Here is a 23,033-nt window from a genome sequence, read left to right on the forward strand (position 1 = left end):
TCTACATGGCATCGGTGAACCCAACCTACATCCACTTGTTACACTACAGTGCTGTAATGAAACTGGTCAGTGAGAGATGCAGGGACATTGTCTGAGTGTAGATATGATAAATAGGGTCCACTTTTTGGGGGGGGGGGGTTGCAAGCTGTTAGAGCTGCCTCCTTTACAATGCAGAGGTCACCACATGAAAATGTGAGGGGCTAACAGACATCATTTGATTGACACCCTGACCCACACATGAACATATTTCCTTGTGTGGTCTGATTCCAATACATAAGCCATACCAGAGGGCAAAGCACGTCCGTCCTCCATATTTGGCTCGAAATTACAACCACTTTTCCGTTGAGTGCTGCAGGAAACCAGTTAATCAGACAGACAGTCACACCTCCATTGTAGAAACTTTGTCATGCTGTGATTCCAAGTTGCTGTGGCACCATTCCTCGGGTTGTTGGGCACAGAAAAGATACTTCATTTATTTTATTGGAGGTATTGTAAAGTGGGTTATGTGCCAAATGCTGATGATGTAGGTGTGGTGAAGGTCTGTCTGTCCACAGCCCTGAAATGGAACACGAGACTGAAAACAAAGCAACTATGTGAAAGCATCGCTTGCATGCTGGAAACAGTGGCGAGTTGGTGTATGGTTTGTTACAATGTGTCACCTCACTAAACATCATTCAAAAGACCGCTTCTGTATTGTTCTAGTTTGAATTGGGTTGCTTTTGTAAATGTGTGTTACATCCGTGCACCGCGTGGCGGTACTGTACCAAGCAGCAGAGGATGACCATATATTAAAAACCAGATGAACATACCTGCTGGTGTTGCCCCGAAAATTCGAACCACTGGTACTTTCTTCACGTCACTTTCTCTGAATTCGTTATAACAGACGTCCAAGTCTTTGAGGGGACTTGCAAGGTAGTAGTCAGCGGTGACGATGCGGACAGCAAACATGACTGCTGTGCTGAATTCAATCAACTACGCTAGCTAAATTATGATCTGGGGCAACATCTAGGAACAGAATGAGAATAAATTGTCTTCGTAATAATGTAGCAACCGACGAATGGGAATCAGTTGTGTACACAAACTACCTAGCAATAAACCAAAGTCTCGTTTGTTTGTTTATCGAGGCAGCCCGCGGAGTTGCCCATATTGCACCTAGTTTTGCAGGCTAAAAACTATGAAGAGTAATCTGAGCTGCAGCTACTGGGGACCATACCGTAACTAATGGAGGTGCCCCGTGATTCAGTTACTATTGACATAGTCCACTATTCTCCGAATTTGCAGGGCTGAAACTAGCTGCCACCCGTCCCTTCAAAAATAACACAATCCTGGGCTTCCACGAGACGTTTCATTGGTCCGAGCGGCCATAGCTAGTTAAACCAGCGAAACCAAAACCACTTTCTCCCCACTCGCCGAATCCGGGTGTTGCTACGGCATATCCATCCGGAAAAATGGGCAATTGTTGAGTTACAGAATATTTTACTGCACGTATTTGGCTTGCAAACAAAACGCCTGAGAAGAGAATCAAGTGTGGCTGTTCTTGCAGTGGTTTCATGTGCGCTTCCAATGTGGCACTGCGGACAAGGCTTCCTCTTCTCTGTAATATGATCACAACACTAACCCAAAGGCAACACCATTCCTCCCCGGCAGACCCTCCCCTAGTCTCTGCCGCTACTGGTTAGCTGCTCGCTACTGACACACTGCAGCAACACGGGTCAGAAGACTCAAGATCCAGTCCCAAATTTTGCTGTTAGAACCACCTAATTTTCACGATTGGCATTGGTTCGTTTACAAGCGCGCAAGTGGAAGTTAAGTTTTCAATTGGTTTACAAATCTTTAGGCGGGACATGGGTATGAAAGGCAAAATCGTATTATGCATTTTTAAATCTTCCTATTTGGTTGGGAAATGTTGTGAATATTGAATGGCTGGGCTATGGGACAGTGGATGCGCATTGATAAATCTAATGGCACGGTTAATAGGCATTACCCAGAGAATGAGGAGATTGTGGCGCTATAGCTCTCTGCTATCAACCAACCAGCATCCAGGATCCAAACAACCCGTTTTATAATGAGGGCGTTCTATTAACCGGAGCCGCTGTGCACCGATATATGGCACGTGACGTGAGCGGGCAAAAGCGGCGAGGGAGGAACGCCCTTCTCAAATAGAACAGTAAATCTGCGCCCCTCGGTCATGGTGTTAACAAGTCAGCATGGTGCATCGTCCAGAAACATACAAGATCTATTTAAAAAAAAAATATATATAGGTTTGAATTTTCAAACTGGTTTTTACTGGGCGTTTTTTTAAAGCGTTTTTATWAAAAAAAACAATCACTTTAGCATGTGGAAACACAGACTCCTCATTACTCCACGTGGTTAATCTAGCTCAGGCTACCTCACTTTGGTTTGAAGAGAATTTCGCCATGAGTTTTGAATGGCACTTGGCTCACGCACCGAAGCACCGTTCCAAAACCAACGCAATCACTTTGACCCGATTCAAACTCCCTCCAACAGGGTAACGCGGGCCAGAAAATCGAATCTCCTCAATGACTTAACATCCTCGAATAATTAATTATACTACTCCACTGATCTAAACTATTTAAAAAACGAAACACATAGAAATGACGCCTTCCAATGATGAACGTTTACAAAATGCTCTTGAAATTAACTGATTTCGATTGCAATGACTTTCGCAATTACATTTTTATAGAACAAAACTTCCACATACTACTATAAAGGCTCAAGACAAGTTCCCGAAGCATGTTTACATGCTAAGTAACCTAACTTGCCGTCGTAAAAGACACTGGCGAGACCCTTTCCTCTCGTGCATGATTGGATCACTTTAACGTTCGCCGTGCTGTGATTGGCTCTAACACACTTCCTAGTATGTCCTTCTTTGAACACTTCTAGAAGTTCCTCACTACACAGTACAATTACCATATTTTGATAAATGTATCCCATTTTGGCCCTATAATTCCTACATCCATATGAATAGAATTTTGTTCCTACATCCTGTTCACCTTAGTTCTAAATAATGTTTATTTATCACAAGACAAGATAGACAAACAGAATAGAATGGACATAGTTCTAAATTCCACAAGATCTTTCAGTCAGTCCACACAATATTGTGGCACACAACAATATTTGCCACAACTGCATAAAAAATATTTTTATAATTATAGGCCTATTTTTTTGCACTTTCTTTCTACTGCCCTGTCATAGAATTTTAAAGCTTCACATTGGTCAATTAAATTCCTTCTAGATTTCCATAATAAACCAGGCTGTAGTTGTGGATGGGCAGAGCCCACTCTTTTCTCTTCCACTGAAAGGCCCATAAACCCCTCCAAACACCGGGCTCAGACTGAGGACACAGCCACACTCAATGGGTCCCTGATGACGAACAATGTACCATTAGCATTTCATCTGGATGGAGTGGGAGCGTCTGTCAATGGGAGTGTGCTCTGACCTTGAGTGAGATTCGGCCCTTTCTCTGGAAACCAATCAGCGCAGGTGAAAATGAGGTGAGTCTGTTTAATAGCAGTTTTCTGCTGAGAGGTAGGCATATGCATCACAATCCGGGATAGCCTACAGCTGACTAAACTATATATTTCTGGGTAAGTATTCACATGCAACAGTTAACACAGCTCTCTTGTGAAGGGATATTTCTCCTTGTTGATGGTTGGAGAATTTCCACTTCTAATCTGGAGCCACAGCCCCGTTTTCCCAGGTTAATCAATCACTCACCTCACTGATAAGATGACAGGCTCAGTTTCACACACCAAGCCACCTGCAGGAGAGTATCTCATCTCCCCCTTCCCCAAACCCTGTGGTTGCTTTGGGTTGGCCAGATAAGGCTTTGTATAGTGTGGTGCAAGTATTGGAACAATCATACAAGCAACTGATTTATGGGTGCAGGAAACTAAGCTCTCGTGGTTAATGAATGCATTAGGCTGATAGTGATATATATAACTGGCTGTTTTTTGAGAATAGCAGACATATGTCTCATAACACAGAGAAATACCATTTTAATACTTTATTGTTATTTACAGGGGAGTATGATTGCCATTATTGACAGAAAATAGTTTTGTTTGGCTAATCAAAGGAAGATGAAACCACCACAGATAAAATACAAGTGTAAAGAGCAGAATAGGTGTGAACCCCAGCCCCTCCCTCTGTTGCAGAAGATTGATGTTTTAGTGACAGATTCTTCCTGTGGCCCCTCTGTGGATCTTAAATCATGGATGAATAGGGGGCCCCTAAAAGCACCTTTACATCCTGTTCTATTTATCTGCTATAACCCAAAGAAGTGTGAAACCTTTACATTGCTCATGGTTTAGTGCTATTCTGGGTAATACAGTAGTAACTACGTAGTATAGGCTACGATATAAAAAAGTGTGGCATGTAAATTCAACAACCTCACAGTCAACAGGCCATTATTACTTCCCATTAAAATATATATTCAGATCACATAATATTAGGCACACAGTCACCACACAATGTCAGGCGTAACTATTAACTCCTAACATGTCAAGCAAGCACATTTTTAGGACTTGACACGTGAAAAAGTAAATACTGCCACCTTGTGGTTATTTGAGAATTGTGCTAAGCTACACGCCTCCGCCCACACACCATTTCAGTTGAGTACAAAAAAAGGCTATAATCATTTGCCATAGAAACATCCAAGTCAATTATGTACCAGAGAAACAATCTGTCTATATCAGTTTAGCAGTTCTCAGAGGGGCCGTATAGAGAGGGTCATCTCTTTCCCCAGAGAGGGGGCGATATAGCGTTCCTCTCTTAGCAAACGGAGAACCAAGTCTTGGGTATCCTGGGGCCAGCGGTAGATCCTGGTACTCTGGAGCCAGGCGGGGACATGTCTCTGGAAGACAGGAATGGGATAGGAAACATTACACCACGGCGTGAGTGACTCATGAGGATATAACAGGATATAACAACAGTATAGAATCCTATCCCTATGGGGAAACATCTCACTATCCACTCACCTTGGTAGCAGTGGGAAATAATACGGGTACCAGTCGGAAATTAAGGCAGTGCTGTTGGATGAACTCATTCTGGATCTAAAATGGGAAAAGGTGCTCAAAGATAAACGCCTAATGCTTTTATGAATTGTCTTCATTGCATATTAAATGTATACTGTACATAAACTATACATGGCTGTGGTACAGTATATGTTTCCCTTTGTATTACACAGCAGTGTTTTATACCTATGCTACATCATGACAAGGAGGGGCTGTGGCCAAGGCCAGGAACCTTTTTGTCTCACTGTCCTAATCTTGGGACTCCATAATTTACAAAAAAGACTGTAGCTACACACATTCAGTTGATATAATCTTACACGTGCATGTATAAGTGCCTACCTGAGTGTGAATGTACTTAGTGTGGAGACCATGCTCATCCTCCCCGTATCCCTCCACGTCTGCCTTGTACTTAGGACTGATGACCACGATGATCAGCACTGACTTCTGCAACGCAGCATCTCATAGTCAGTTCAGTTTTTGCTAAGATTTCATTTCAAAGGGATACTTCAGGATTTTGGCAATGAGGCCAATGAAGGAAGTTAGAGGTAGTTTCTCGAGCCAATGCTAACTAGCGTTAGCGCAATGACTGGAAGTATGACTTTCAGTCATTGCGCTAACGCTAGTTAGCATTGTCTCGAGAAACTACCTGTAACTTCTTTCATACTGGACACAGAGACATAAAAATGGTATCCACAAGTTTATCTGACTCTGGAGAAGTATATAAATGGCCTTACTTCGGGATTTTGGCAATATCTCTTTAAGGGTCTGTAATAAACTATTCATCAGGCATTTATAAAGTGGGTGTTCACCATTTATTAATCATTACTCCCACATTTATAAACCATTTGCTAATCGTTAGTAACATGTTTTTTGCAGCCCCTAATCTAAAGTGAGCACTAATTATGCTTTATAAATACATTGAGTGACCAGTGTAATTTCTCACAAAAAGATGGTAGACATTCCAGCAGTACCTGATAAAAGAATAAGCACATAACACAGGATATTTATGGGATATATATAGATTTGTGAAGAATTAGTTTATTAACATTTACAAATGTGGGAGTAATGATTCATAAATGGTTTATTACTGACCCTTAAAATAAAGTGTTACAATTTTTTTTCTGTATAGTTTCATAATTATATAGCTCAATGTTATGCTCKAAAAATGCTGACCGCTTAGACTTACATCCTTTAAATAGCTGTCCATCCACTTGTTGATGTCCATTCTTCTGACTGGATTATCAAACATGTCAATCTGCCAGAGAGAGAAGTTATGTATGAAAAATAGTGTTTAAAATATTGGGAAATTTCTGAATAAAAGACAATGGAAAATACAGTTTGCAAACTTACAGCTGGTTTAAAGCCCTGATCTATCAGAAACTTCACGAAGGTAAACATCTCACTGGCTGTGTCCACAGAATACGTAATAAAAACATTCCCTGCAATCAAACAGACAAGCATGGCATCCACATGAATGCTAATTGCACTCAAACAACTATTTACATTTTAGTGGATGTTAGACTTTGTTTTAAGTCTTAATATTGAGCTCTTACAAGCCAAGGCCATAAGGTGAGACAATCATTCTGATTCACAGAAAATCCACTGTTTAATGAACAATTATCTTTAATATAATTTTGGGGGGGGTAAAGTTTTTGCTGAAGGATGGAGAATGATATCCACTTACTGCACTCCTCAGGTAAACTGATGGTCTTCCTCAGTTCCTGTGTAGCTGTTCCTCCCCCACCTGGTTGGCCGGGGGTCACTGGGTAAGAGGGCACCACACTGACCTCAGACATCAACTCTCTGGGAGGGGCCACACTCTGAGGAAGATTGAAACTGGGGGCTTTTAGAGCTCCTTGTCCATGTAGTCTGTTTTGAGCCGTGGGAGTCCTAGAAAGGAAAACAGTATAGAAGATTTGGGTGTCTGCTCCAAACACTCATAAAACAGGAATTATATGTATATTGTAATGCCCATCAGCAGACATTAGTGCTAAAACTGGATCCCCACCAAACATTTGCCTGTTGACATTTGCCTATTAAACTGTAAACAAAGCAGTACTAGGAACTTGCGAAATCCAATTGGTTTTGATATCTAGGCTAATGATACAATCTGATGTTAGACCAGTAGGCTATAGGGATATTTAGTGTACCAGGATGGTGGGTCTTGCTGAAGCTCCCGCTGAGGTTCCGTAGGGTGAAGATGGTTATAATGATGGCGATTATAGAGGGGACGGGTTTGATTTACGGGTTTCTGACATGTGTACAGTCTCGGACACCTGCCGTGCACAGGATCAGGGCCTGTAGAGGGATGTGAGAAGACATGCTCTTAACATCCTGTCTTGGATGGGCTCCCAATTAAAATCATCACTATCTGAATTATAGAACGTGGATCATCCAGGCTATATTTCAGACAGTAATATAAACAACAACCTAAACAAAAACATCACCTACTTCCCAGAAAATGTTAAATAGCTTGGTCTTTCCATAAAAATAGTGCCTTTTAGGTGGGGTAACTCTGTAAAAAAAATAGTTTTATTTCACCTCATTTTTATTTGCTGTGATAAAGAGCTCATAATGTTCCCCTTCGTAAAAACATGCTTTCCCATTTCAAGAATTCAAATTAAGAAAAGTGGCAGTTAAAGTAACAGGGTTGACTGTGACAATTTTATCTTAAATCAGCCATAACTCCCATTGTGACAGGAGGAATGGAAGCATGTTGTTTTCAACAGGGAAGGGCAATAGAATGCGAGCTAAAAAATATATATATATAATAATAAAAAACGTTAAAACATTTATAGCCGATCTATATATGGGTAACAGGGGTTGTCGTGTTATGCTTGACACTCACAGTTTTTATCCACAAAAACACCAATGGCCAAAAAGAGTAGAACTAGCTCATCTGCCTTCACACTGATTTGACTATTAGATGTTCAATGTTTATTTTGAAAAAATTATAAAACAAGAAATAGTTTCAACATATTAAAATGAGAGTTCAGTTCCCATAACAGGGTTGACCTTAAAATGAGGGAGAAATCACATGAACTAAATTATCATCTTCAGAAATGACTGTATCAAAGCAACAAAATAACTAGAGCTTTACAATGATGGTGACAACATGGCGAACATTTTGAGTTAAGTGGGTTAAAATCTCAGAATCTCAGTCAGAAAAAGTCAGACTTTTCAAAATTCGGATTTTTTGGCATTTCGGCAAGTCTTTATTCATATAAAAAAAATCTGATTTTTAAAAATGTCCATGTGGTTTATATTGAAGGGCAGTTCATTAAATATAACATGCTTTGACATTTTTTGGCACTTTAGCAAGTCTCTATTCATATTATTTATAAAAATGTCCATGTGGTATAAAAAGCTTTAAAATTCAATAATAGTACATAATTTCCACTTAAAATATCAAAGGGACGCAAAAGGCACTCTATTCGTGGAATGACCCAGCTCCATTATCATTTTAATTAATTTATCTATATCTATTCTATTTAATTATATGAATGCAGTTGTCATATACAGCACGTTACTTACATTGAGGAGGCATGTGTGCTGGGTATTTCGGAGGGACACAGTGGATGTCATTTAAGTCAGACCTGAGAGGAAGAGGGGCCTCCAAGGGTTCTCCTCCTTCAAGGGAACAGTCCTGAGGTCGAGGACAGCTGGGTGGACCAGGGAAGCCCTCCGCTCCCCGCCGGAGAATCCCAGAGAAAGAGAAGTCCTCATCCTCAGTCCACTGAGCCCTCTCTCTGTAGGGGTGTAACCTGAGGTCGACAGGGTCAGGGGTGTGTGGGGACATGTCTTTCTGATGCAGGGAGGGGGCTCTGGGCTGGGGTCGAAGGTTACCCAGAGGGTCTTCCATAGGGGTTCTCCAGGAGTCCTTGGGGTATTCCACCTGGCCTACGTCATTGACGGTTACCTCAGGGGCGAACCAGGCCTCTTCCTTTGGCCTCTTTCTGTGTTCTGAGCACTGCCCACAGTCCAAGGGCAATGCTAGGTTCAGCGTTGATGATGTCATTGACTCATCTGTCTCCACCGGAATACTTCTGTGACGACAGGAATCTGACAACAAAAACAACAACAGCAACAGACAATGTTATTCAGCTTAAGCCATTTAGGAGAAGTAAAGCAGGAAAAAAATTGTGATATAGTAAGAGTGAGTTTAGTGTAAGGTTAACTTTCCTTTTCGATAGGTGTGGTAGTGTGTACTGTATTTGACAATGGCGTACCTGTGAAAGAGTCCATTCTTCTCTCAGGACGAGGGATAGATTTTTTTGTAAAAGGAAACAGAAACAAATGTGGTTTAACAGGAATGAAAGCTGAGCTCTGTGGATAGCAGAATGACATGACATTCCTGGCAACACTTTTTAGAAAAACTGTATTCACAAGTGAAACAAACTCTTTTACGGGTAAAACAGAAAGCAATGATATGTTGCAGATCGATGAAAAGCCCTTATCACTACAGAACTCAAAGCTGTCCTTTGGCAATTCTGCAACCAGAGTCACTATAATACATAACTGAAACCAGTCAGACCAAACATTACGTATGTTCCAAGGAAGTGAACTTTGTCCTCCAGTCAAGCAACTAACTTACCTGCAATGTGTCTGTGAAAGAATAATACGAAAACAAGTAAAAATTCTCCTGACTTGAAGCAATGAAAACAAGTTAAAACATACAGCACAGGTGCCATTTACGGTCAAGTTTAACAGTTAAAACTGACCCCGGCTCCTATCTGTGTCAGAGCCGTGTATTCCACCCTCTATATGCAAATCTGCCCTGGAGCGAATAGGAAACATTCCCACAATTTTTGTCTAGAGGAAGAGATCAGTGCTAGCAAAGCAAGGGAGTCCCCCTTCACCATTTATGCAAATAATGTGGGGCATGCAGTTCACGTCCACCAATCAGGTTGTTGTCCAAACAGAGCAGGAATTCTGCAACCAGTCATGGTGAACCTTGTCATTTAAAGTGGAGTGAGTTGTCATAGTAAAAGCACACCTACAGACATGAGGGCACTTGATTCATGGAAAGTGTACAGCCAATTAAAGTGAACACGCTTTTAACATTCATGAGCTTGTTTTGCTAAGAAAATACCAAAAAAAACACAGAACGATCCTACAAACTCTTACAAAATATAGAAAAAAGCTCAAGTTATATAACTCTAAAGTTATCCAGCAAAGAAAACAAGAAAATAAGCATTTCAAAAAGTTTTTCATATTCACAAGTAAATGGAGAGTTTTATTTGAGAACGCCTTAGCATCGGGTACAGAGGCTTTAGTTGGAGTCCAGTCACGCCAGTCACAGTCCAGTCTCTCTCTTGTAGTCATTACTGTCGAACCAATCGTGGTTGTACTTGGTGTGCAGGATGCAGTAGGCGACGAAGCGCGGCAGACTGAGCACCACAAAGGTCAAAGTCACCGGTCTTCTAGCCATCGCTGATCCACCTTTCATTTTCCATTGGTTTTGTCTTCTACACACCTGGTTTTCATTCTCCAATTACATGTTCAAGTATTTAACCCTCTGTTTCCCCCATGTTTTTTGTGCGTGATTGTTTCAATGTTCATTTCAGGTTCATGATGGCTGGTTTTTCGACGGGTTCTGTTTTTCAACCGTGCGTAATATTTACCGTTTGTATTTGTTCAAGTGTATTTGTTACCTTATGCCTTTATTTTTGAGTAAAGTACGTTGCTCACTCATTTTGCTCCCCTGCGCCTGACTTCATGCACCAGCTACACCCACCTTCTCACCTACACGACACGTAGTAACCCACACCAGGACGGTAGACTAGATATGGTCCCTGTAGTGACACCAGGGACGAGTCACATTCTTCCCCTCTATGGTGAAATTCTTCAGCGCCATCACGTTGATCCAGCCAATGGGCACGGAGGCCAGGTGGGAGACCAGGATGATAGCCCCACGCAGGTCAGCCTGGTAATCTTGACACCAGGTAGAAGGTGTCCAATGATGGCCCAGGCAGCTCAGGTAGATGATGGCCTTATCAGACATCCCACAGTTACGGAAGCAGATCATGTAGAACTTGAAGAGATTGGCGGAGGATGAAGAAATGAAAAGCAGTGGCATCCTGTTTGGAGTAGTGACATTTCCTTTTAAATGTATCTATGAAATGTATTCATGAAAACAAGTTCTGAAACATCTCACAGACACATATAGATTTAGGAAACAGTACAAAAAATATAGGATATACACACACCTGGGATCCCCAGAATGCACAGCAAAGGGTAGTAGACCTTCTGAACAGTGATGAAGACACTGGCCCCCTCCATGTTTCAGTCCTAATCCTTAGTACCAGGCAATAGTAGAGATGGTAATCCTTGCAATAAACCCATAAGGGTTAGCTGGATGGGAGGACATTATTGATACAGAGATAAGCATAGTGTAATAAACAATATATGGATAAGGACCAAGAAGGGTTACATCACAGATTAATAAGCACACTATATTTACTTTTCTTTTTAAACATTGGTTTTTACTGGGCCTTTATGGATATATTATGGTTGGAGCTGGTTATTTATTGACAGGATGTTGTTAAGGTTACATTTCAATGAGAAAGGGGAGCACCGTTGAAACAGGTTTGTCAGACTTCTTGATCATGCTTGAGAATTGTGGCGGGGGTGCATCGTATGTCTGATGATGACTACTAACACAATAACAGACAAAGGATATTTGACTACCTGAAACATGCACATGTGAAGTCTCTATAGAATAGGATAGCATAGGATAACAGCGTGACCCTTGTGTACATATGACCTTGAAAGGCTTATATACTGTAAGGGTCTAAATGACTGTGTGGTAATGTATTGACACTGACATAAAGATGAATTTGTGCTGTTATCTTGGTCATATATCTGTGGTTCCAGTAAATGTTTTCTTGGAACTAGGAAACATACAATTTCACCTGTGCTGTGTCAATATAGCACCAACAGCACTTTCTTTTTTATACCTGGATGCCCATTTAGCAAAGTCCAATAAATGTTTATTAATTCACTCTTCATATAATTAATTAAAATGCCTTTATTAGTATGGCTTGTTCAATAGAAACAAAGTTTTTAAAAATCCGACGCGTTTCGGCTGCATGGCCTTCGTCAGGGAGTACAACAAAATAATACAATGTCCTCTTTTGAACAGCTTTTCCAATTAGCCCTAATTAGAAGAGGGAGTGGTTACAAAATTGATTGGACACACCTAGTAAGCAATACTATACACATTAAAAAGTGAAATACTGAAGCTATGTTATCATAAAAATACAACTCCAAGCTAGAAGTATCAGGACACTTAGAAAGGTAGTTCTAACCTTAAATATTACTGGGAGAAGTGTGAATAAGACAGCAATATATTCCATAGTACACTAGAACACAGCAAAACATGAACAACAACAGTCTAAACATAGCTGAGGGCAATTGAGCAAAATGTCCACTAGATGACAGCAAATGGACCCATCACGACCCTACAGGAAGGGTGAGAAATCCATATCTTCATTTAAACCAGGGTATTTAGTGGCCTGTAGTTTGTAAATCCAAAAACTTTCTTTTGGTTTAATTGTTTAAGATGGTCCCCTTTTCTAATAGAGGCTGGAATAAGATCAATACCCATAGTTTGTAGGGAGGCAGGGTTGCCATGGTGTAAGGACTTGAAGTCAACTATGGACTTGAAGTAGAAGAGATGAAGTAGACTATAGAGATGACAAGGTCTTTGCCCTGAGAAAACCAACACGCAAGAATTCAGAATCACATCCGCAGAGAAGGAAGCCTAGATCTGTTTCTTTCAACTTTACAAGCAGTGACGATGAGGATCACCCCAGACACTCAGAGGCCAGCTCCTCCCAAGAGTTTTTAGATCAGGAAGAGGAGTCACGCAGGTTCCTCAACAAGAGAGGGAGAGGACGCGGAAGAGGCCAACACGGAGGGGGAGGAAGAAATCAAGACTATCCAACCACACGGAGCAGGACCAGAACAAGGCTGTGATCAACATTTCTGGAGAACTCCTTTCTGATGATTGCAAGGGTATTGTCTAAAGGACTGTCCTTTGCCCCCACATATTCAACTAATGAATTTAATACAAATATTGACCTATTTTGTTTCTACAGGAATCTACATCTGAAGGCCTGGTACAAGCAAAACATCTCTCCAACTACAGACACCAGTGTCTCAGGTCAGGCAGTTTCTGTTCCCTCAAAAACACCTTTTAAGGCCAAGTCCACTTTTTTGAGCCTGTAATCGAACCCACAAATGCTGATGCTCCAGATACTCAACTAGTCTAAGAAGGCCAGTTTGATTGCTTCTTTAATCAGAACAAAAGTTTTCAGCTGTGCTAACATAATTGCAAAAGGGTATTCTAATGATCAATTAGCCTTTTAAAATTATAAACCTGGATTAGCTAACACAACTTGCCAGTGGAACACAGGAGTGATGGTTGATGATAATGGGTCTCTGTACGCCTATGTAGATATTCCATAAAAAATCTGCCGTTTCCAGCTACAATAGTCATTTACAACATTAATAATGTCTACACTGTATTTCTGATCAATTTGATGTTATTTTAATGGACAAAAAATGTGCTTTTCTTTCAAAAACAAGGACATTTCTAAGTGACCCCAAACTTTTGAACGGTAGTGTATATGAATGTAAATGCATGCTCTTTCCATGACTTAGACTGACCAGGGGAAGCCAGGTGAAAGCTATGATCCCTTATTATCCCTTATGTCACTTGTTAAAACCACTTCAATCAGTGTAGATGAAGGGGAGGAGACAGGTTAAAGAAGGATTTTTTTAGCCTTGAGGCAATTCAGACATGGATTGTGTATGTGTGCCATTCAGAGGGTCAAAATGTATTGAAGTGCCTTTGAATGGGGTATAGTAGTAGGTGCCAGGCTCAGCGGTTTGTGTCAAGAACTGCAGTGCTGCTGGTTTATTCACGCTCAACAGTTTCCTGTGTGTATCAAGGATGGTCCACCACCCAAAGGACATTCAGCCAACTTGACACAACTGTGGGAAGCATTGGAGTCAACATGGGCCAGCATCCCTGTGGAACGCTTTCAACACCTTGTAGAGTCCATGCTATGTTATATCATTACCATTCCATTCAAACTGGATAAAACAAATATAGAAAACGTCATAGTAAACTAAATGTATTGCATTTTACCAGTACAATAACAACACATTTTCAAAACCCCCTAAAACATGCACATATCTACAATAATCCCATCAAAATTAATTGCGTATGTAACAATAATAAGATGTAGTACAGATTACTTACACAGAGGGGCAAGCCTGCGGGTGTAGTAGAGATCCACTGTGTTGGCAGTCCAGTCCAGTCCAGTCCAGTAGTATTAGGTGATGATGAGGACCAAGTGAGCCAGCTGCAGGTCAAATAAAGCTTCCCTGCTCTCTCTCTCTGTCTGGGAAGCCAGATCTACATATAGAAAGGAGTGCTCATCTACAGGTGTCACATCACCTGAAGCACAGGTAGACAGACCTCTGGTGGGTTTACGTTGATCTGTGAGAGCCATGTCATGGAAATCAACATCTCATATGCTTAAATAAGAATCTTGTAATATCCTTCTAACAATATTGATTGACATATTGTTATTGTGATGTATCCAGGGAGATGAATTACAACAAGTTACTATGACTCATCAATGAAGTCACCAATCTTGGCAGCTGCTGGCTGATAGGGCTCAGTACAGTGTGCTTTCCCACACACAGTGATGGAAAAGACTCCCTCTTGTGGTCTTCACAGAAAATACAATTTAAGATTACTGTTGAACTCACAAAGTTAACGTAACCCCTTTTTTCTATTACAGAGCTTGTGCAGTGACTCTCACCTGATAACAAACGCCCTGCAGTTTATCAGCCAACATGTGACTGCCATTGCTGAGCTGTCCCTTTGCAAACTTTACCAATGGAGTTGACGATGTGCTAGACGAGCTGTGAGGTGATTGTATGAGCTGCAGGCTGTGTGTGTGTGTCGGTCTGACCGTAGAGTTCCTCTGTAACTAGCTGGCACTGGTGCCTCATCCCAGCTGCAGGCCTGCCCTGTGTTCTTGTAGCAGTCATTTAGCACCTCCTTAGGTGCCTGCTGGCCCTCCCCTCATCATACAGCTAAGGTGCTGGAGAGACTCCTGACCAATGATGTCAAAGGTGTGTCTTCTTTAAATCCCTTCTGTTTCACCGTGGAGCAGTGTGGTCATGAAGGCAGAGATGGACAGGCCTGTTGGATTATGTCCAGACACACACAGCAACAGACACAGCAATTCCATAGCATAAAATAATATATAAAATAAGTGGAAAGAGTGTAAAATGTTTATTGTTCTTTTTGAGTTTCAAATGCCAAATCACTGAATTAACAAAACAGAAAATGTTAACGGAAAAATAGAAGAATTAAACTAGGAAGGCTACTGACACTTTTAAAACTGTTAAGCTGTAAAACCGACGAGGGGGCTCAATCTTAAACAGATCCTTATTAGCACTTAAACTATCGTAAGATAAGAACAAATACTACATTTAGATTAAACAAGGTCAAACTTTACAGCCGGCTGCTTCACCAGTGTCTTTGCAACGTTCCCCCTGAAGATACAATGCACCTCATTCCTCAAAGATCTCTCCATTTAAGGTTAAATAAAACATACTCTGAAACAGGAGACGCAAGACTTCAGATATCCACGTCAGTTTAAACATAAAAATGTAAAGTAATCCAAAGGAAGTCTTAGTGGGTAACGTCTCCAAAGGAAGTGGTCCATAAATGAGCTGAGGAAGGATCCTACTGGTGGTGCTGTGCTGCATAGACAGGCAGACAGACAGACAGACAGACAGACAGACAGACAGACAGACAGACAGACAGACAGACAGACAGACAGACAGACAGACAGACAGACAGACAGACAGNGACAGACAGACAGACAGACAGACAGACAGACAGACAGACAGACAGACAGACAGACAGACAGACAGACAGACAGACAGACAGACAGACAGACAGACCGACAGACAGTGTGGGACATGAGTTTGAGGAGCAGGTGGATGGGGACATGTCACTGTTCACAGAGGGAGGAAGAGACGTTACCCACTAAGACTTCCCAGTGCATGGCTTCACAGCATGGAGGAAACAAGGACCATGAGATAGATGCCTTGGAATGGCTGTTACAATGGAACTCCGTATACAAGTTAAAATAAGACCATTAAAAGCAGAGATGAACATCTTTCTCTTCTAAAATAAACACCATGTCCTTCCAGTATACACTAAATAATACCTGGAAAGACCAATTTTATCCCCATTATTTATTTTTCTTAAAACCTGGTAAGCGAGAAGAGATATGTTCAAAAGTATAATTCGCACACATTTGGCTGTAATTACAAAATGTAACATACATTATTTGTAAAATAACTTTGTTACGGCATTAGCCTAACATCTATTACTTTGAGGAGGACAAAACTATTTTACAAGGATGAACAAAATAAAAGCAAAATCATGAGGTGCAAAAGAAATCTCTACGGAGTATTTTGTCATGCTTGCCTCAAGTCCCTGTAAAACAGACGACTTTGCCCCCAAAATTATTTATACACTGAGGCGATACACTCAGGACTGGTGTTCTTATTTATTATTATACATGAGCAAAACCGCAAAAATGAAATAAATAATTGATGGTGTTCATTAAATTGCCCCCAAAATAATAATAAAAAAATATTAGCTTTGATAGACATGTCCTGTATATTCAGGATTAGAAGTGACAAGATATCATGGTCTCATGGTGCACTTTTGAATTATCATCTTCATTGACCATTTTCTTTACCATCATCATCATCATCATCATGGAGAAAATCAGTCAAAATGCCATCAGAAGCAAACAAACCACCAAAACATAAACCAAAAGTTAAGCAGACTAGCTGTTCATATTTACATTGAATACAGGCATTTCATTACATCATAACTAGCCCAACCACCCCCAAACCTCCCTCCCTCCCTCCTAACTGGTATCTCTGGTCTGTTGAGTCTGTCTCAAGGTTTGCCACGGAGAGTGTTTGAGAGTGTTGTGAGCTGGAGGAGAGTTGAGACATGATGCTCTGTTGAGCTGAGGAAGATGTACAGGTCCCTGGTGTGGCTTCAGAGAACTACGGTTCAGTCCAGTCCCAGCCCAGAGCTCTGTGTTTAGAGGTTGTCCCCTGGCTGGTACTGCGGCTCTGTGGCCGTGAAGTAGTCCTCCAGGAAGGCCTGCAGGTACTCGAAGGTGGGCCTCTCCTCTGCGTCCTTCTTCCAGCACTGCACCATGAGCTCGTGGAGGGAGATGGGGCAGTCCTGTGGACAGGGCATCCTGTAGCCTCGCTCCACTTGCTCCAGCACCTCCCGGTTGTTCATCCCTACACACACACAGACAGACAGACGGACAGACGGACGGACAGATGGACAGATGGACAGACGGACAGAGATAAGCAAAGAAAAAGGCTCTTCAAGTAATCGATAAGACGGTTCAATGAAAGAGATCTGTTTAGACTTTACCTCTACTGAATGACCTTAATGACACAGACATTGAGCTTTCAACCTCATACTGTAGATGCTGATCTTAAGGCAACATTTGGACCTGGGAAAAGCTTTCTCATAACACAGGGGTCAAACGTTTTACAACCTGGGGACGTTGGAGTGGCTTGCCATCTATTTTTCACTAGCTACGAGATGTGGCTTCGGCATCAACAAGAACAGTCCGGAGGGAGGGCCTCAGAAGGCTGCTAAGACATCTTTCAGGATGATGCTATTATCCCCTAAGTCCCAGCTCGGCCCCCATAGCGTGCAAACCCTCCCCTCACTTCCCGTCCCTCCCTCTTTCCGCACACCAGCCCAGCCCAGTGCAGCGTGGCCCATCTGGACAAACATGTGTTCCCCATCCCCCCTCCCTCTCTCACTCAGTGAGGCTGATCTCAGTCACCTCCCTGCCCAAGACCAGCCCTCTCACATGGACTAGCAGCGGCCCAGAGGCAGGCCCTGGATTACGGTTATAAATCTCAGATTGTGTCAGGAAAACAAAGTTACTCGGCCGTGTTTAAAGACCCCTTCTTTTCTTTAACGTTCAGTGAACAGCAGGAGCTGCCTGCCACTTGTTATATAAGCTCTTGTTGTGGTGTATAACTGCATCATAGTCCTCTACCTATTTTCAATACAAGCGAGCACTCAACTCAGAATGTGGACATTACATCACAAGGGTTGCGTCCAAAAAAGGCCCCAGGACCCTAGTGTTCTAGAAACTAAATAGGGTGCCCATCGGAGACGTGACCATTGAATCTCTGGTTATTTGACCCTCCTCACCTGGGTAGGGTACACGTCCCTTGGTGACCAGCTCTGTGAGCAGGATGCCAAACGACCACACGTCGGACTTGATGGTGAACTTTCCGTACAGCGCAGCCTCCGGGGCCGTCCACTTAATCGGGAACTTAGCACCTACGAGAGAACAGAGGGGGAGATATGAATAAATGACAGAATGTAAGTTAGCTATGGTATTCTTTCTCTCTAGAGCTGGGAGTGTCTCTCAGTGTCTCTGGTCCAGTCTGTAGTACAGTGGAATAGGCAGACAGTGAGCACATGTTTGGATCTGAAATGGGAGCCATGGACATCCTGTCAGGGTGTGATTATGCGCACATTATGGCCAGTGTTGGAAGAACTCCCTTCATGACCTAAGGCAATCATTAGTGTGTGTCTGTGTTTCGTTATTGTGTGTGACTTCACCTTGCCGTGCTGTGTACTCGTTGTCCTCAATCAGCCTGGCCAGTCCGAAGTCGGCGATCTTACATACCAGGTTGTCCCCGACCAGGATGTTAGCCGAGCGCAGGTCTCTGTGGATGTAGTTCATCCTCTCGATGTACGCCATGCCTGCTGCCACCTGGAACACACACACACACACACACACACACACACACACACACACACACACACACACACACACACACACACACACACACACACACACACACACACACACACACACACACACACACACACACACACACACACACACACACACACACACACACACACACACACAGTAAGCACAGTAAAAGCACTGCGTTCGACTTGGTTCCAGAGAGAGTGCTGCACACGGTGACACACCACTGTCTTGAAGTTTCAGTACTGCCGAGTCATCTCGTTTGTGAAGTCACTCAGAGTTCCGTTATAGAAACACCGAGCGGAATGAGTGAAAAAACATTTTCCAGGGCTTTACCTGGGCTGCCATGTCAACCAGATTGGGCAGTTTCAGTCCTCGTCCCTCCCCGTCCTTCAGGAAATCCAGAAGGCTTCCTAAACAACAGGAGATTTCTGTTGTCAGAACATGCATTTGAAATAGCAGATCTTTATTGAAACGTCAGTTGACAGTCTGACCAACATGTGGGATTCCTTCCCAGCCTGCCAACGAAACAATGATCACATCAAAGTTTCCATCCCAGCTTTTTTCGATACTTAATTCATGGATCTGAAGCTCTTTCATGTGGTGCTCGTAAAATGTCAGCTTGTTGGCCGACTCCGTCATAGTTAAATATAGGCTCTCATTATCGTCGTAATGAATAAAAACAATGCTCCAGAGTAATAACAACTACCGGGCAGGCAACAAGGCAGACGATTACATAGTCGATCTAGCTAGACCTACAACGTGTCAGCGAAGGTGGTGGTCCACCACAGTGTCAATGTTGGATTGAGTGCTCCGGTCCGTTTTTCTCCATGGCATCGTCGCAGAGTACGTGGACAAAGGTATTGCGTGTGGGTTTCGTGTGTGTCTTTCACAACATGAACTGTGTGTGGGTGGGAGTGTGTGTTACACCATGTATAGCGTGTGTGTGTGTGTGTGTGTGTGTGTGTGTCTGACTATGTGTACATGCGTCCACTCATGTGTGTGAGAGTGACAATACCTTTGCCCATGTACTCAGTGACGATGTAGATGGGTTCCTCAGACACCACAGCGTAGAGCTGCACCAGTTTGTCATGCCGGAGCTTCTTCATGATCTGGGCTTCTTCCAGGAAGGACTCAGGAGACATGGTGCCAGGCTTCAGCGTCTTCACCGCCACCTTAGTGGTGCCGTTCCACGTTCCTGTTACCCACCAATGACAAAGAATTAGTACAGCCGTCACATCTCACAACTCCCGGGGCCGGTTTCCTAGACACGGTTTAAGCCTAGTGTTGGACTAAGAAGTTATTCAAATGGAGTATACCCGTGAAGCGTGCATTTTAGTCCAAGACTAGACTTAATCTGGAAAACTGTCCAATTATGTATACGTTACATCATGTCACAAAGCAAGACGTGACCCCACTTTGTTGTGAATTTAATTTGGTAGTGCTGTTGTACAATCTAGTATGTTCATATCTAAAAACAGTCTTGCTTTGGCATACCAACAACACAGCACACAACCCCGAAATGGACGTTGAAGTCTGCTTGCCTTTAAAGGTTGTGCTGAGGGACGCATCAATGTGCATCACATTTCTAGCGACCCTTCGTTTCAAATGGCTTTCAAAAGCCGCGAGAGAGATCTGGTGAGGTTTTAAACCCCACAATATACCAACACGGGGAAGGATAACCCATTGGAGGATGATTAACAAAAGCAACAGCCTCATAAGTAAAACCCCTCTGTGGAGCTGTGCCTGTTACTGCACTGTAGCGCAGTGTGGCCATGCCAATGTTCTTCTCTACAGTACTTTACATACACCCAATATTGAACCATTGAAATCATGGTCGATTCTTCATACAAGGTCATTTAGCTTGTTCTGTGGCTCAGTCGCAAATTGCACAATATTCCCTATATAGTGCAGCAGTTTAGACCAGGGCCCATAGGGCTCTGTTCAAAAAGTATTGCACCATATACAGTAAGGAATATGATGCCATTTGGGATGTGGTCTGTGTCAATAGATAATGCAGAAATATCAGCTTTGACCTAAAGGCAAGACAGACCTCCAGTCATTCGGTGACATTTGGAATTCACATGCGTTTCTACTGTGGTGGGTTTAATTTAAGAGCGCACTCAGAAATCCTTGAGAGCAGTGTTGATTAGTTACACAGCTATGGCTGCCGGGCCTCGTCGGCCATTTTGGGGCCTGGCGCTGTGCAGTTACTGTGCTGAGGTCACCCGCTGGGTTCTGAGGTAATGGTATCCCAGGGGGCTGGGTGTCACTAGCAGCAGGGTGTGGGGCTAGCAGCTGGGACTAGCCACAACCTAAACTCCAAACCCCTAAACAGCCTGTTGAAATGTTACAACAGGACAGGACACACCCCTGATCTCTGGATGTAAAAGTAGTCCATGTAGCCAGTTCTACACAGGATACATTCAAATAATAGTGAGATTGTCTGCTTAAAAGTCAACCTAAGACTATTGATTTAAGCCTGAAGCCTCAACTGAAGCATGATACAAATAATATTAGCAAAAATCTAGGGTATCCTGGAGAAAGATGATAACGTACATGTTTGCTAACCATTATAATACAGAACAGAACTACCTGCACAAAAGTTTCCTTTTGTGTTTTGCAGACTGGACTGAAAAAGTCCTCAGGTGATTCAATAAAACCCCTTTACATTTAGAAATAAATACATGTAAGTTATCCAATTTCCCTCCCGGACACCCCTCAATAGAAATGAAAAGAACTGAATGGAACTATTTTGTTCTTACCACACCACACCTCAGCAAAACATCCCGCCCCCAGCTTTACTTCGAACTCAAGTGAGTCTCTGGCGATTTCCCAGGAATCGTGAGTCAGGCCCATAGTATCAGGGGTGCAGTTCACACACACACCCGTTAAATTAAAGCACAAACCATCCGCACTCTCTACAGGGGAAGGAACAGGGAAATCAAGGCACACAGGGTTAACTACTAGGGAGAGGAACATGCAAAGAGGCAGATGGAAGGCGGCCATATTGAACTGAGAGAGCGGAGCTTGTAGACATTGACAGACAATCTCATTTAACAGTAAAGACACAAATGGTGTTTTTTGGTCTCCGGCCTTTCTCTCAAAGAGAGAGGTTGTGAGTAGACTGTCAATCTGTTCTCGTTCTGATGTCTCTGCTTGCTCAGTCAGTGGCCCCCTTCCACGCAGCCTGTGGTCGGACGATTACGGAGGCGACTCTGCCCGTACCCATCCAGACCTCCCCAAACTGCCCATTCCCCAGACGCTTGATGAGCTGCAGTGACTCCCGGGGGATCTCCCACACGTCTTTGGTTTTGACGGACAGGTCGGTGAGGCGGGGCATCCCTTTGTGGCAGGGCACCACCAAGCGACAGCACAGCCCCGCGGCCCGCTCTGCACACAGGCACAAGGAGCGCGCGCGCACACACACACACGCACACAGAGACACAGGGTGAGATAGAGAAGGAAGGGGGTTGAAAGAAAGCAGTTAGCAAAGCGCTGTGAAGAGAGAGAGAGGAGGGAGAGAGAGAGAAGCTGCAGTAGACAGTACGTTAAAGGGATCTGCCATAGCAGAACAGTTCCAGGTGCATCCAGCAGTGAGCTCAGGTAAGCACCACAGCAGCCAGTCAATGTGTCCCACTAGATGTCCCAGACAGTGTCTGTCCCCAGGCCATAAGGTCAAGAATGAATCTGTCTAATGCCCTCTTAGCTACTGTTCATCAAATCACACTGAGTGCTCTTCCAACCTCTATCCTCCCCCCTACAGTACTGCACTAGGGTTCTGTCATCTCCGTTGATGACACACGTAACGAGAGGTTTTTACCAGCTGCACTATACTTCTTTGAATGTAAGGAATTCAAAAATAAATTGAAGGGTCAATATTGCTCAGGTTGCAGCCTGTTTTGAGGTTGCTCTTAGTTAAAGCTAGAACCCGCTGCGCACAGGCGTCAGTTCAACGTCTAGTTTTGATTCAGACCTGGTTGAGTTGTCAACTAACGCTAATTCAACATGAAACCAACAAACATTTCACCATGTCATTGGATTTAGGATAAAAGTCGGGTGAAACAAAGACGAAATACCCTTATGTTTTCCACGTTGATTCTTGATTTTTTTGGGG

At 42.9% G+C, this 23,033-nt stretch overlaps 3 protein-coding genes across 6 annotated transcripts in view; all 3 read right to left on the reverse strand.

Moving 5' to 3' along the window:
* LOC112068186 (DNA polymerase zeta catalytic subunit) overlaps nt 1-1,911 on the reverse strand; it is a 47,431-nt gene extending 45,520 nt beyond the window's left edge. The window contains exons 1-2 of one of the 4 annotated variants that reach the window (XM_024135259.2): nt 810-900; nt 285-574 (exon numbers count right to left, since the gene is read on the reverse strand). In XM_024135259.2, coding sequence (XP_023991027.1) covers nt 285-312 — 28 coding nt within the window. In that variant the 5' untranslated portion in view covers nt 313-574; nt 810-900. Of the gene's footprint in view, nt 1-284; nt 575-805 lie in introns of all 4 variants that reach the window. The other 3 variants (XM_024135258.2, XM_070438066.1, XM_024135257.2) reach the window with 3 other exon arrangements.
* Nucleotides 1,912-4,472: 2,561 nt separating this feature from the next.
* Nucleotides 4,473-9,811, reverse strand: traf3ip2a (TRAF3 interacting protein 2a). The gene is made up of 10 exons (XM_024135263.2): nt 9,628-9,811; nt 9,263-9,279; nt 8,568-9,095; nt 7,184-7,331; nt 6,718-6,923; nt 6,384-6,472; nt 6,220-6,288; nt 5,373-5,477; nt 4,998-5,072; nt 4,473-4,873 (listed from the first exon to the last, which is right to left on the reverse strand). The coding sequence occupies exons 2-10, from the start codon at nt 9,276-9,278 to the stop codon at nt 4,727-4,729; spliced, it is 1,383 nt and encodes a 460-aa protein (XP_023991031.1). The 5' UTR covers nt 9,279; nt 9,628-9,811; the 3' UTR covers nt 4,473-4,726.
* Nucleotides 9,812-16,620: 6,809 nt separating this feature from the next.
* LOC112068189 (tyrosine-protein kinase Fyn-like) lies at nt 16,621-22,342 on the reverse strand. Its single transcript, XM_024135265.2, has 6 exons — nt 22,145-22,342; nt 19,935-20,114; nt 19,253-19,329; nt 18,760-18,913; nt 18,343-18,474; nt 16,621-17,402 (listed from the first exon to the last, which is right to left on the reverse strand). Exons 1-6 carry the CDS (start codon nt 22,257-22,259, stop codon nt 17,194-17,196), a joined length of 867 nt encoding a protein of 288 aa, XP_023991033.1. The 5' UTR covers nt 22,260-22,342; the 3' UTR covers nt 16,621-17,193.
* Between the last annotated feature and the right edge of the window lie 691 nt (nt 22,343-23,033).

The sequence above is a fragment of the Salvelinus sp. IW2-2015 genome, unplaced genomic scaffold (assembly GCF_002910315.2).
Source record: "Salvelinus sp. IW2-2015 unplaced genomic scaffold, ASM291031v2 Un_scaffold211, whole genome shotgun sequence".
NCBI lineage: Eukaryota > Metazoa > Chordata > Actinopteri > Salmoniformes > Salmonidae > Salvelinus > Salvelinus sp. IW2-2015.

Coding starts and splice junctions, on each gene's coding strand:
- traf3ip2a (XM_024135263.2), bottom strand. Junction 6,924..7,183: donor CAGCAAGACCCACCATCCTG/GTACACTAAATA, acceptor TTTCCTTTCTAG/GACTCCCACGGCTCAAAACA. Junction 5,073..5,372: donor CTAAGTACATTCACACTCAG/GTAGGCACTTAT, acceptor TTCCCATTTTAG/ATCCAGAATGAGTTCATCCA.
- LOC112068189 (XM_024135265.2), bottom strand. CDS start 22,259: ATGCCCCGCCTCACCGACCTGTCCGTCAAAACCAAAGACGTGTGGGAG. Junction 18,914..19,252: donor TGGTTGACATGGCAGCCCAG/GTAAAGCCCTGG, acceptor TGTGTGTTCCAG/GTGGCAGCAGGCATGGCGTA. Junction 17,403..18,342: donor GGGACGTGTACCCTACCCAG/GTGAGGAGGGTC, acceptor GTGTGTGTGTAG/GGATGAACAACCGGGAGGTG.